General features: G+C 40.3%; 1 protein-coding gene and 1 long non-coding RNA gene across 7 annotated transcripts in view; one reads left to right on the plus strand and one right to left on the minus strand.

Annotated features, from left to right (window-relative positions):
• The window catches only part of LOC123522414, an 85,100-nt gene extending 75,212 nt beyond the window's left edge, over positions 1-9,888 (plus strand). The window contains exon 3 of the long non-coding RNA XR_006680681.1: positions 9,848-9,888. This is a non-coding gene — a long non-coding RNA (uncharacterized LOC123522414). The remainder of the gene's footprint in view (positions 1-9,847) is intronic.
• FGD4 (FYVE, RhoGEF and PH domain containing 4) overlaps positions 1-13,775 on the minus strand; it is a 265,432-nt gene that overhangs the window by 41,288 nt on the left and 210,369 nt on the right. For 4 of the 6 annotated variants that reach the window (XM_030887344.2, XM_045296371.1, XM_004700011.2 and 1 more), the window contains 3 exons: positions 5,840-5,929; positions 3,437-3,582; positions 2,729-2,885 (listed from right to left, as the gene is read on the minus strand). In XM_030887344.2, coding sequence (XP_030743204.1) covers positions 2,729-2,885; positions 3,437-3,582; positions 5,840-5,929 — 393 coding nt within the window. Of the gene's footprint in view, positions 1-2,728; positions 2,886-3,436; positions 3,583-5,839; positions 5,930-13,775 lie in introns of those variants that run through there. The other 2 variants (XM_045296374.1, XM_045296373.1) reach the window with 2 other exon arrangements.

Raw genomic sequence — 13,775 nt, forward strand, 5'->3', positions numbered from 1 at the left:
TAATTATGTCAAAGTATTATCCACTCTGTGCGTGGCATACACAAACTACCTCGGAAGAAATGTTTGGGAGCTACAGATCCATATGGAGCATACTGATTTTGTTTTAAAAGAAAGGTGTCCATACAGAAAATTGTGTTGTCATCACTTAGCAACTTATGGCTGGGGTTAGAGGACTAAGCTAGAGCCCCCCATTTCTGGAGGCATCTACATATGTCAAGTGATTAAAGACAGAGAGATGTGGTAACACTGAGGTTGTTAAAAGAAGGGGACAGACTCTGTGCTTTGTCTTGTCCTCAGAAGGGGCTGGTCAAAGGAGCCAAGTGAGTGAATGGGGGGAAAGGCACAACTTATGGCCATGACTGAGCGAAGAGAGTAGCAAGTCCTTCCTGTAAAAACAAGAAGGAGCTGGATGGAAATAATAAAACTGCCATGGCGCCACGTAAAAAACGGATCAGAGTCCTAACACAGTATGAAATTGTTTTTAAAATCTTTGAGCTTTGGGTGCGAACTGAGAGATTATGGCCTGGGTGGCTCACATCCCCCCCTCAGTCACCATCAGTCTGCCAGGTGGGACATGCTGAGACTGGCAGCTTTTCTCCTGATGCTGCTGAAGGATGGCAGCAGTGGGGAGAGGGACGCAAGCCCCCAGCCACTTGGTCAGTGGAAGGAAAGATCTCTGAGATGGAAAGTGGGGAGGGCAGGATGCTGAGGGTCTGTGACAGCAGAGCAGAGGCAAGAGAGGACCGAAAACAGCACACTTCCCTGGCAGACTCCATGTGCCAGCAAACAAGAGTCCAGCCGTCCTGGAAATCTCCTGAACCATATGTTGCCCTATTGATAGACAGCTCCATAGAGATAATGCCTAGAAAGCCAAGACTATTAAACAAAAGCAGAAACAGCAGTGACTATAGACCACAGAGCAGGTAGATTTAAACGCATTTTTTCAAGCGAGCTGCTAAACAAAGAAACCAGTAAAAGTAACAACCACCACTTTTAGATGAAGGGCGATTTTGATCCCAGATTTGTTGCATTATTTAAGACATGCAGATAGGATAAAAAAGGAAGTTAGTAGACATTGTCAAGAGTGCCCACAGATGTTAGGTTTGGCAAAAATTTCAAAAAAAGAACTTAGGGGATAACATCAAGAATACTACCACATGAAATGCCTTAGATTAAGATACACACATAAAACTAAAGTAAAAGGATACAAAGGGAAATGATGTAAATAGTACCTATAAGAAAGAAAGCTATAGTAATCAGACAAAATATACTTACTACCAGAAACAGAGAAGGAAATTGGAAAAGATTGAAGCCATACAATACAGGATCAGATACCGACAAATGAAATGGAATAATTTCCAAATCTTTAAAAATGAAAACAAAACATAAAATTTTATGTAGCACAGCTAAAGCAATATTTACAGGAAAATGCATTGCTTTAAAATACTTCTACTGCAAAAGGAGAAATGTTTCACGTCAACAATCCAAGCATCCAACTTAAGAAATTAAAAAAAAGAAGAGACAGACCGCTGTGAAGGAGTGAAGGGAGAGTGCATCAGTATGAAATTCTGAAGGAAGCGGAGTTCGCAGCAACCAGAGACTGGTTAGTAGCAGAAACCCAAATACTCGAAGAGTAAATTGTACCACGTGCCGTACAAAAGTTGACCTGGTTTCGTTTATTTCATCTTTCCAAAAGCTCTAAGAAACCCAGATTGCAAGAATGTATGATAAGCAAGTATATATTTTTACATGCCTCCAGTTTCATTTGGAAATTTAGATAAATATTCAAATGATGAAAGCTAAGAACAGGCTCTAGAGAAGTCTCTAGCCACATCACTGCCTGGAACACAACTGTTGACTGTCGTTCCTCCCCCCCTCCCCTCCATTATTTTTATCTAATAAAAGCAATATTTCATAGGAGAAAGGTAATCAGTAGATACCGTACATACTCGAGTATAAGCCGACCCGAATATCAGCTGAGGCACCTAATTTCACCACAAAAACTGAATTTTAAAAATGTGCTGAAAACAACACTTGCTTATACACCACATGAGTATATATGGTACAATTATCTGGTTTGGATGAACCCCAAGATAATCCAAACTGGCTGTTAAGAATTATTCTTAAAAAAGCCATTTTCCATAAGTGGGATGGAGTCAGAAATTTAAGAATACAAAAATGTTAAGATAACCCATTCTATAGATTTGCATGAGAGAAAATTATGCAAAGAAAAGCGATAATGCTATTGTTAGTCCCTGTCCCAAGAATCTTATATGATCTAAAGAGTTCTTTTCCAGTATTTAAACTGTATCCAAGAATAAGTGATTAATAATGTTGACTAGAAAAAAAATCAGGATATGGACACAAAGTGTCAAAAACTCAATGAGGATATTTTCCAAATCTCAGTACTTATATTCTACCATTTCTGCTTCTGAAAGGAAGTATGGGGCTCTTTGTAGATATCTGAGGGCCCAGGTAAAGCTAGCTTCCAGTCTCTCAAGAGTAAATGGAGAACTCACTGCTTAGCATGGCAGGTGCTCAATAGCCTCTACCATACTGAGCTCTCGATTTAATCAGATGTTTTTGCACACTGCTGAAAAAGAGACTATAATGAGATTTAGTTAAACAGCTCACATAGATTTATAGGTAAAACTTTAGATCTAAACGACCTTCTCTAATTTATATGGAAAACAAAACTTAACATTTTGAACCAAAACAGTCCTATTACCTGAATTTCTTCAACCACAGATTTGAACTGGGGGATTCGCTCAGTCATGTTTTTAACCAATTCCATCGCATTATCAAATCCCTTCACATACTCTCCATACATCTTAAGGAAAGGTGCCAATTTCTGAAGGATGTCACCAATTCTTGGGGTAGTTTCCCTGTATGAAACAGAGAGAGAGATGGATTATTAAAATCTTACAGAACGGGTACAATAACTAACAGGATTCAAGAAAACTAAACTCTGAGGAGCTGATGCCAGGGGCTTATGTGGAGAGCAAATGTTTTGAGAATGATGATGGCAACGCATGTACAAATGTGCTTGACACAATGGATGGATGTATGGATTATATTAAGAGTGTATGAGCCCCCAATAAAATGATTTTTAAAAAAGAAAAGTAAACTCTGTACACACACGGTGCAATATCAGACCTCCTTTACTGGGCAAGTGGGAAAGAATACCTAATTTCTAAGGGTGTTTCGGGATGATACAGTAAATAAAGAAACTATGAAATTCTTGAGTCTAACTTTATTCCAGGTATCTTGCCTCCACCTGTCAAAAATAGTTTAGCGAGAAGAAATGAGATCCTCTTCAGCTGAAGCTGGCTCTCTGGCACTCTTTAACACCCACATTTAGCACCCTTATCTTGCTACAGTTCTGCACCGCTTTTCACGTTTTCCTTACATAGCATTTGCTGTCTACTCCTCTTACCATTCTTGCATTCGTTTCTCCAGCTCTGGCAATAGGAATTTACTATGGAAGGCATTTATTGATGAAATATTAGAAAAGATTTTATTCACCATCTCTGCTGGAAATGAGCCTCGGTTTGCTTCTTCCAATAGTTTGCAATAAAATACCTGAATCAGAAAATAAATCACACATCTTATCAGATTCACAGTTCAATGACGTAGCACTGTGCTAGGCACACAGTGGGAGCTTAGTCTTTTTTTTTTTTTTTCAATTAAGGAAAAGTTCAAGGTTTAAGAAACACAACCTTAATTGCAATTTAGGAGTATAAGCTTCCATTTAGATCAAAAGACCAGGAATATAAATTAGGAGATCTTGCTTCCAGTGTAGGCTATATGCTCTATCAGTGGGATGTTAAGACAAATGATTGACTTTTTTGTGTGTGAGGTACAAAAAAAATTATGACCCTTTATTTCTATGTTAGCATAGAGTTAAGAGCTAGGGAAACTTCTTTTTGTCAAAATGTTTCCCTTAAAAAAATTGTGATATTTACCACTTTTCTTTGCTGCTTTGAAAGCACCCCTGGGTGTTGTGAACAGATAATGTGCTCACATGTTAACCTAAATGTAGACTTAGAGGTAGGTACCTTGGAAGAAGGTGCTGGCAATCTACTTCCAAAAAAAAAAAAAAATCAGCCCCAGGAAAGGCTGCATGCAGTTCTACTCTAACTTACACGGGCTGCCCCGAGTAGCTATCAACTTATGGTAGCTGGTTGCTTGTTGGTGTGTTTTGGCTCTAGTGTTGTGAATGGCTCCTCTGTTACCTCTTATGCAACTTATTGACAACAATTTTAGTTTTTCCTATTAAGAATATGTAAGCTCCTTGATATGATTTAACTCCCAAAATACAGGTGTCCAATAACTAATCTGGTCAATCATATGTTTACTTGCTTTTCAGTAATGAGACATAAAACAAAAAATGAAAACCCAACTTCTCCTGCACTAGGAACAGGTACCTTCACCCAAATTTTAAAAAGAAAGTGTTGCCGCCTCAGCTCTCCTCCACTAGGTAACTGTACCTCTTAATTGCCACTCTGTTAACCTAGGCAGAAGGAGGGTCTGCTCCTTCCTAATGTCCAGATGGTGGTTAATTTTCTAAATTCACCTCCATTGCATTTTCTTGAGGCAAAAACAACACAAAATTATGCCCCTAGAGACCACAGTGGGGAGGATACTGTAGCAATGAAGACTCTAAAATTCAGAAAGGTCAGCAACAGTAGCTGACCAAAAACAATACTAAAATTTGTTGTGTAGAAGAGAGGACACATTTATTAAGGACAAATGAGAAAATTTCAGGCCTCTCCCAGAAGGGGACACATGATCGAAGGACCACCATGAAGTTTCAGTGCCCCTGCAGCAGAGAAAGGGTGGTTCTTACAACTAACAAACACACTGGACAGCTTTCTCTAACCCAGAATCCTCTTATTAGAAACCAGCCTGCTACACTTAACACTGAACCAAGATTGAAGTTACTTAGTTTTCAATAGTTATTCTTATGGTATATTTACATACTTTCCAAATGTATGGAAATGATAGCTGAGCTGTGCCCATGTGGAAAGCACCAAATGTGAGAGGAGACTCCAGGGTCAACAACAGCGAACAGATACTGCTAGCCATTTCATACCAGGCCCAGAGTGTCTCCGAAAGGTGAACAAGTACAACTCATAAAATCCCTTCTGGGTGGGTGGAGAAAGGGGGAACCAATCAATGATCAATGTATAACAACCCCACCCTCAGCCCAGGGTGACAAACAAGAGAAACATGGGTGAAAGGAGACTGGACGGCTTAAGATATGAAAACAATCACAATTTACAATTTATCAAGGGTTCATAAGGGTGAAAGAGAAGTTAGCTGATACCATGGGCTCAGGTAGCAAGAAAATGTTCTGAAAAAGATGGCAACATATGTACAAATGTGCTTGACACAATGGATGTATGGATTTTGTAAGAGCCCCCCAATAAAATGATTTCTAAATAAACAAAATCCCTTCTGGACAGACCTACTACTATATGGGTTCAGGTTACTCACACATTGGTAACTGCAAAAGAAACTAAAGGATCAATGATATATTCATATTAACAATAGAATAATCAGTGTCTATTTGGTGATATCAATAAAGTATCAAGAAATAGACAAATGTTTCATAGTGAAGGGCACAGATTAGAAGGCGTTTTCTGACTGGTATACAGAGAAACTTCAGCTCTTAATAAATTCCTTTGTCCTTAGTGAATACATGGAGAAGCCAAAAGTGCCAGAGGTTTCCTTGAAGTAGCTTTAGTGGGCAAAAGGGAAGACTCTTCTTACAGTTTCTAAATCACTTTCATTACAAAGTTACGACGATAATAATCCTGAGAGAGAAAAATATTACCTGATCTAACAGGTCAAGTCGGTTGACATAAGCTCTTTCAGTGAGCAAGAGTTCATTGGCTATTTTGTGAAGTTTTTGCTCATTAGTTTCCTAAAAATAGAACAGATATTCACATATTAGGAAAGAAAACTTACACAATTTTCTCAGATAGTAAACATCCCTTCAAATAATTTGATCAAAACAGTTTCTCAAACTGCTCAGGTACCCAGTCCCTCAGCCACCCAACAATTCTGACAAACAAACAAAATGAATATGTAACTTCTTCATTGCTCTTTGGAAGAAGTTAATACGATTATCCATCTTTTCCATAAAATACTTTTATTCAGAGTCCCTGAATGTGACGCTTTCCTCACTTTTCCCCCGTCTCTCAGGCGATTTTCAGACTCGACTCTTTGAAATGTCTCATCTTACTTTTAGCCTGTGAGCCAACTCCACTTGTAAACATGCAGACTATATATGAAAGAAGGGAAGGAGTACAATGAATCCCGTGTGCCCATCACTGAACTCTTTCAATAGTCAACCTTTTGCTAAGCTTGTTTCCTCTATACTTCCACTCCTGTTTTAAATAATACAGTGTTTGGGGTTTAATCTTCTCCACATTTATGTATACAGCGCTTCAGTATGTTTTTATTGCCCTATTAACTTCATGAGGATGGGAGCATAATTCCTTTGATAGCTATTCAATCTGGCACTACAACATATCAGTGCAACAGTGGCACTCAATAAAATATTGAACACATGAATCACGAGTTACCATCTCAGAGACCCAACCACTGCTGGACACTTACTACTATTTTGGTCTCCTCCTGACCCAACTCATCTGTTCTGCAAAACTTTCACCACCCATCCCGACTCCCTCGTAAACATTCTATCCCTTTCCAGGAATTTGTTTTGGAATCTGGAATCAATTTAAACAGTTCCACTCTTAAATCTGCCTAAAAGTCTAAATGTACATAAGCCAGCACAATGGGGAATGGTTCACATCAATGTAAGTCAAATGTTTGACTTGATGTACTGTATACCGTGTATAAGGATAAGTTCATAAGTACTGCTACAAAACCAAGAAACCCTCGCTGAACACAAATTATCAAAATGTGAAGCTCTGGCTTCTCAACACACCCTTAATGTAGACACTTCTGAATGTGGCATTTCCCCTTCACTAGCCCTTCCTCAAAGAATGCTGCGTTCTGACTTACACCCCAACTCAACATGGTAATTTTAGCTCTCTTTCCAGTGCCCTTCGAGTGTGGGGGAAAGAAGCCTGAAGGGTAAGACCAGGGCTCGAAGGTGAATGTGTTAAGGTTCTGGAATTACTGTAGGCTGGCCCTTGTGACCCTTGAAGAAAAAGCAGGTACACTGTCATAACGGGGGAAATGCCTCAGCATAACTACTCTGGCCCTTTTCTCACTAACACAGTTGTCAATCTTATTAAAAGGTCTTCCTATGAAGCCCCCATGATGGGCCTGCATCTGCTGCAAAAAAAAAAAATCTTATCAAGTTTACCCATTGATAGAAACCCTAACAAGTCTATGGCATGTGCCTCACTGAGGATACATATCAGCAGCCATCCAGATTGAATAGGCATATTTAAACATTCGCTTCGCATATACCCATGCATAGGATCGGTTTATTACGGTGGGTTGTACATAACCCAAGGACTGCGTATTTTCTGATTCTAACCCACCTTACATATTGAAACATGGGGCATCTTCATAAGATTCTGTTTTGCACATACTATTCTACTCCTAGAAATAAAATCCATCAATAGGTCCCCATAGACTGACTGCATAAAGTCTAGATACTGTGTAGCATTGAGTTGTTCCATGTTTGTCTCTAGCAATTTTCTCCAGTGACTCTTTCATTCTGTGTTTAGAGGCACTTGTCCACCATGATTCAAACATCTCCCTGGCCATCCTGTCCCCACACCTCCCTGTGTGGCATGTGCTCCTGCTCTGTCTCACTGGGTGGCTAAGACTTACTTTCCTTTGAAGAGCCTGCTGGATTTCCGTTCTTTAAGCAGCTTTCTTCAGCTATGTAAAGCCCGTGGCCTTGTTTGTTTCTATTAGAAAGCATTTTATAGTTCATGTGTAAAATGTATAGTTGAGAAACATTACCATCTTCACTCTTTACACTATATATTTGCTGCCATTGGGTCAATGTACAGATCAGAGTAGAAGTGCCCCTGGGTGGGTTTGAGACTCTACCTCTACAGAGTAGAAAGCTTCATCTTTCTCCCAGAGGACGGCTGGTAGCTCCTCCAGAATTCCCTTGATTCTCACATGGATCAGTCAGCGGTAGGCCACAGTTGGGAAATGGGGGATCTCTGGGTTAAACCCAAGACTTAGGAATGAAGATAATTGTGGAGGGCTAAGGTCCATGGGCCCCATGCAGGTACTTGAGTGTCTACCACACCCTGGTCTGAGGTACACACTGAGCCACTATGCTCAAAGTCAGCAGCTTCTCAGAAGACAGATAAGGCTTTCCATTCTCATAAAGATTTACAGGACTGGAAACCCACAGGGCCAGCTCTACTCTGTCCTATAAGATGGCTCTGAGTCAGAATTCACTTGCTGGACGTAATTAAAAATTGTTCACTCTTAAGAGAGTATAAAGCAATAATACAGGCAACATAGTAAAAAACTCCAGAACAAAGTAGATTTTAAATCAGCATATGATGTGTGTAAATGCTACCAACCAACGTGAATGCTACACTGTGTTCCACATACAGGAGATACACAGGCAGTATCTGTTATTTCTTGCAAAGGGGTACTATTTTCCTTCTAAGAGCAGCACTGGTATGAGTCATGTACTCTACAAATGTTTAACTAATCTGTGTTCTGAGCAGTATTGCACTAAGAACCTGCGGTCTTCAGATTTGGTTTAGCTCAGTCCCCCGCAGGGTGCAGTACTTGCATTGTTGGATGCCTACTGAGCAATCTTCCCCCGTTCTTAATGGTCTCCAAATCTGGCTGGTCTGTGTATGTTGTCACCATGTGGGCACTTCCACTGGGGGAACTGCCCTCATGCACATTTTTAACTAGGGGCTCTGGATGGCATAATATCTGATTAATCATGTCCCTTGCCATAGGAAAATCATGACCCACTGAGAAAAGAGGAGATACATACTGGACTTCTGCGAAAGGCACTCTTTACAGGGAAACGAGCTCTCTGACCTTCCATGTAAATGAGGGTGCACACAGGCTTGAAGGCTGTATATGGGAACCTTATCAACTGCAGAGTGAAGCTGAAATTGTGGAGAGTCAAAAGCATCCCTTATTGTTTAAGTCAGGCTGTATCAGATGGCCATTTGCAGGCCAAAGCATCCTGATAGAGAAAATTGACATACTAGGAAACACAGGTGATCTCTGCCATGAAATGGAAATCTTTATATGGAAAATTTATTAACATTTCAGTATAAGGTTAATAGGAATTTGCCATCCTTCATACTCCTGGGGAAAATGACTTGCATCAACATTACAAGCAATTTGTCCTTTGGTTTGTAAACAAATAAGACCCTTAAAAGCAAACAAACAGTAACATTTCCCCTTTTGGTATATACTTCTAAGTTTTGACAAATGCATACAATTATGTAACCACTACAATCAAGGTGTAGTACACACTCACCACACACAGACTTTTCTTGAATTCAACCCTACCCCAGTCTCACCACCAATTTGTTTCGTCCAGAATATCATGTATAAGGATATGTACCTTTTGGCTTTAATGTCTTTAGCCAAATATACTTAAGATCCATCCGTGCTGTTCTTAGTAACATTAATTTGTTCCTTTGAAGCCCTTAGTTTCATTCTAATAGTGTTGATGTAAGTCCTTTTAGCAGGCCCACATTTTATATGCTTAGATTCTACTTCTGACAGACATTAAGAAAATGAATCAGCAGAACTTGTGCCATTGTGTGGTAGTTACACAATTTAATGCCCACTTGATAAAAGAATGAAGGGGTGGAGTTTAACCTGTCAATCAGGTGCCTGATCGATTCCCTCCTTGCAGGCGTGGCCTTCTCACAAGAATTCTGGGAACTTCTTCCTCCCTGGAGGCAAGACACACACTGGCTCTGCTTTACCTTCCTAATGACAAGCTACATGGAGCTACACTGATGGCAGCCAGAACCCTGGAGATGCGTCCACCGCCATTAGATCCATGTAACTTTCTACCCACTGGTCTGGGATTTTCATTTGGCATCATTGCATGCGCTGCATGAGTCTGAAGTGGAATTCATGGGCTAATATCGAGTTTATGGACTTGCTCTGGTTTGGGATGTTTGATGCATAACTACTAATTGATATAGAGTTCTGTCACGCATATATGAGTGTCTTTGGATTTGTTTCTCTAGTCAGCCTGGTCTAACACACATAGAGAGATGATGTCTTTTATGAGTAAAAACATTAACCAACAAGTCATATAGTCAATTATTGGCAATGCAGTGAGGTCACCCTTGAGGTCTTTCACAATTCTCCAGGATCTGCAAAGGAAGCTGATAAAAAACAGTCATTTGCTGACTGCCAAACTTATTTTTAGCTGAACTGGCCAAACTGATATTACCTGGTCACATCTTGCAGAAACCAAAGGGGCTGGCAGAAGTTATTAGCAAAAGCTATGTTCTTCTACACAGATGGTCTGTTGCACATTAGGTCCCTGACCTTGCCAAAGCCAACACAAGATAAGCAAAAGTAAGCTTGCTGACACACAAAGGTTTCATCTCTTAGTAAAACGGCTTTGAAGAAAAGTGAGATTGTGGAGTACACTTTATAGAGTACCGCCGCCGCCATGATTAGCACAATAAGAATAGCTAACACTTGATCACTGAGTGCTTATTGTATGCCACTTACAAGTATTTCATATAACCGAGTAATTTAATCCTTGTAACAACTTTATGAAATAGGTACTGTTAGTTTCTCTGATTTTCAGGCAACATACAGCAAAATCCCAAGGTGCTAAGAAACTCTAGGTCAGGCGTCCTCAAACTCTGGCCCAGGGGCCATATGTGGCCCGCCGAGAACATTTATCTGGCCCGCCGGGTGTTTTTGCCCCGTTTGTTTTTTTTACTTCAAAATAAGATATGTGCAGCGTGCATAGGAATTTGTTCACAGTTTTTTGTTAAACTATAGTCCGGCCCTTCAACGGGTCTGAGGGACAGTGAACTGGCCCCCTGTTTAAAAAGTTTGAAGACCCCTGCTCTAGGTAGTTTTTGAAAGACCACAGAGTGGCCACAGAGTGAAATGACTGAATCAGATTCAAATCATGAAGAATACATGCTTCTAAATAGCCAATCAGTAAGTACTCCTGCTTCGTTCTTAGGTTCCCCTGCAGTAAAAAGCAAGACTGTGTGATATGTGCAGTATAAGTAGGTGGACTGACAAAAGAACACCTGACCTGCTTAAAAATTCACTTACCATGCATTTTAATGTTTATGATTTTTTATGACACATTCCATTTAAAGCAGACTTTCCAACAATTTGGCAATTATAAGGGAAAAAGAGTCCTTTTGACATAATATGCTAGCTCCCAATTAAAGACAAGTCAGTTACAATACTTCATCTGAGATCTACAATTAAGAAAAAAATTAATGTGTTATCTCATGCAAGGGACTGACATTAGATCTAAATGAGGCTTAAATAATTTATAGTTTTAAAGTATCTGGATACATTGGGACTAAAGTGAAATTTAAAAAAAAATCCCCTACCATTTGTCACTTCCAAACTATATAACCACTACTTTGTGTCCAGCATTTTACTTGTTATCCTTTGGAAAACAGCAAGTTACACAATATAACATGGATGTACGGAAGTAATTTTCTGCAACTGGAGTCTAATAAACAGACCTGCCTTATTTTGAAAAGTATTTGATGTCTTGCTTTAAATAAAGGTTCTGTCTAGGAAGCAAAGGCATAGATAGGGAGAGTAACAGAGGTGTGCACTTATGTAAATACATTAATCCACAACAATAGTGGTATTGGCCTATTTACATATATTTAGAAGGCAATGCACTGAAGCTGCCGATGGGCCTTGGGACTCTGCTCATACCTTCCCTCAATACAAGAACACTTTGTTCTAACAAATTGGCATTCTGTGATGCTCGCCCCACCCACCACCCCACACAATTGCTGAGACAAAATGTGTGCATAAGGCGATGTGGTGAAGAAAGAGGATGGTGCTCAGCTATTAAAAGATATAGTGGTGTCTAGAGTCTTAAAAGGCTTGAAGTTAAACAAGCGGTCATCCAATAGTGAAACAACAAGCCCACATGGAAGAAGCACACCAGCAGGTGCGATCGTGAGGTGTTCTTGAGACTGGGCAATGGGCATTAGAAGATTCACAACAAACAGTAAACAAACAAACAAAAATGCATTGGTGAGAATAGAAGGGGGCTGGAGTGGAGACCCAAAGCCCATCTATGGACAATGGAACGTCCCCGACACACAGGGGTCATCATAGGGAGGGGATGAATCAGGGTGCAGTAGAAGACTAACGGGTCACACAGTATACCTCTGATCCCTTGAAGCCTCCTCACACACACATACACACACACACACACACCATGATCCCAGTGCCGCTTCTCAATCTAGACTAGACGGGAGCATGTACATAGGTGTAGGAAAGAGATAAAACTCACAACACATGGAACCCAGGAACAGGAATGGGAATAGAAATATCAAAAGGGTAGGGGGAAGGGGGGAGTGATAGGGAGGGAGGGGACACCAATCAATGAACGGCACATAACTAACCACACACCCCCATCCAGGGGGAAGAACAACAGAAACCAGAGGGGAAAGGAGACAGAGGTGGGTGTGAGCTTTGAAAATAATTAACAATCTACACTCTATCAAAGGGCCGCAGGGTCGGGGGGGAGGGGATAAAAAGAGGAGCTGATCCCAAGGGCTCAATAGAAAGTAAATGTTTAGAAAAGAATGATGGAATATATCAGATACAATTGATGTATGGATTTTAACGAGTTGTTAATAGCCCCCAATAAAGTGATTAAAAATAAAGGTTCTGTCTTCACTAGATAGGCAGAACTTTAAACCTGTAACTATGATCCTATAAATAAATATGCAAGTATCTCAAAACAAACACATTAGAGAATTATTGTGCTTTAAGAATCGAAAAAGATCTTATTCCAGTAACAATTTTCTCTGCCTACTTTAATGCACTTCCTACGCTATACCTGAGAACCTCACTTCAGTCGCCTTCAGTGGGGATCTCCTGTGTAGTGAAGTCTGGCCTGCGAGTCACTCACTGCACCTACTGGCTCACGATCATACTGTTATGACAGCTCTGTTGCCTCACCAGCTCCCACGACTCTCTTCATACTTTTTGGCATGACTTTATTCCATATGGAAGGGAGGCGAGAGCAAATATCCCACTGTAGTTCACAGTCCCTTAACAAGACAGCCAGGAAACACTTCTTGGAGACAGTGACCCATTCTTCAAAATCTGGTCACCTTCCTTAAAACTATCACACAGAGCAGAGACTTTGGAACAAATTTTGTAAATACTAATGAATTACTTTGCTTAGTGATACTTTTGTTATTTATAAATGAATCGGGTCTTTACGTCTTCCGGCTCTTCAATACATGCTCTCACATGATTTCATTTTGAGCAGGAAGAATGTTTTCTAAAAGCATTTACCCTGTACTTGTTTACCAGGGGTTATATTTAAAACTAAGGAGTGCTGTGGCGCTGTGGATCAGGCGCTAAGGTAGTTAGTTTACTCATCATCCTGAAGCTGCTGGCTTGATAGAACGATGGAATGGGCTCCTAAAGACCACTGTCCTAAAGACAGTGCCAACTTGGTGGCAACAACTTGCGGGGCTGAGGCAATCAGTGTTCTCAAGGAAGCTGTATACGCTCTAAACCAGCAGCCAATATATGGTGCTGTGTCTCCAACAGCCAGAATTCATGGGTCCAGGAACCAAGGG

This window comes from Echinops telfairi, unplaced genomic scaffold (genome assembly GCF_000313985.2).
Source record: "Echinops telfairi isolate 266 unplaced genomic scaffold, ASM31398v2 ScPeMD7_7406;HRSCAF=8444, whole genome shotgun sequence".
Classification (NCBI taxonomy): Eukaryota; Metazoa; Chordata; class Mammalia; order Afrosoricida; family Tenrecidae; genus Echinops; species Echinops telfairi.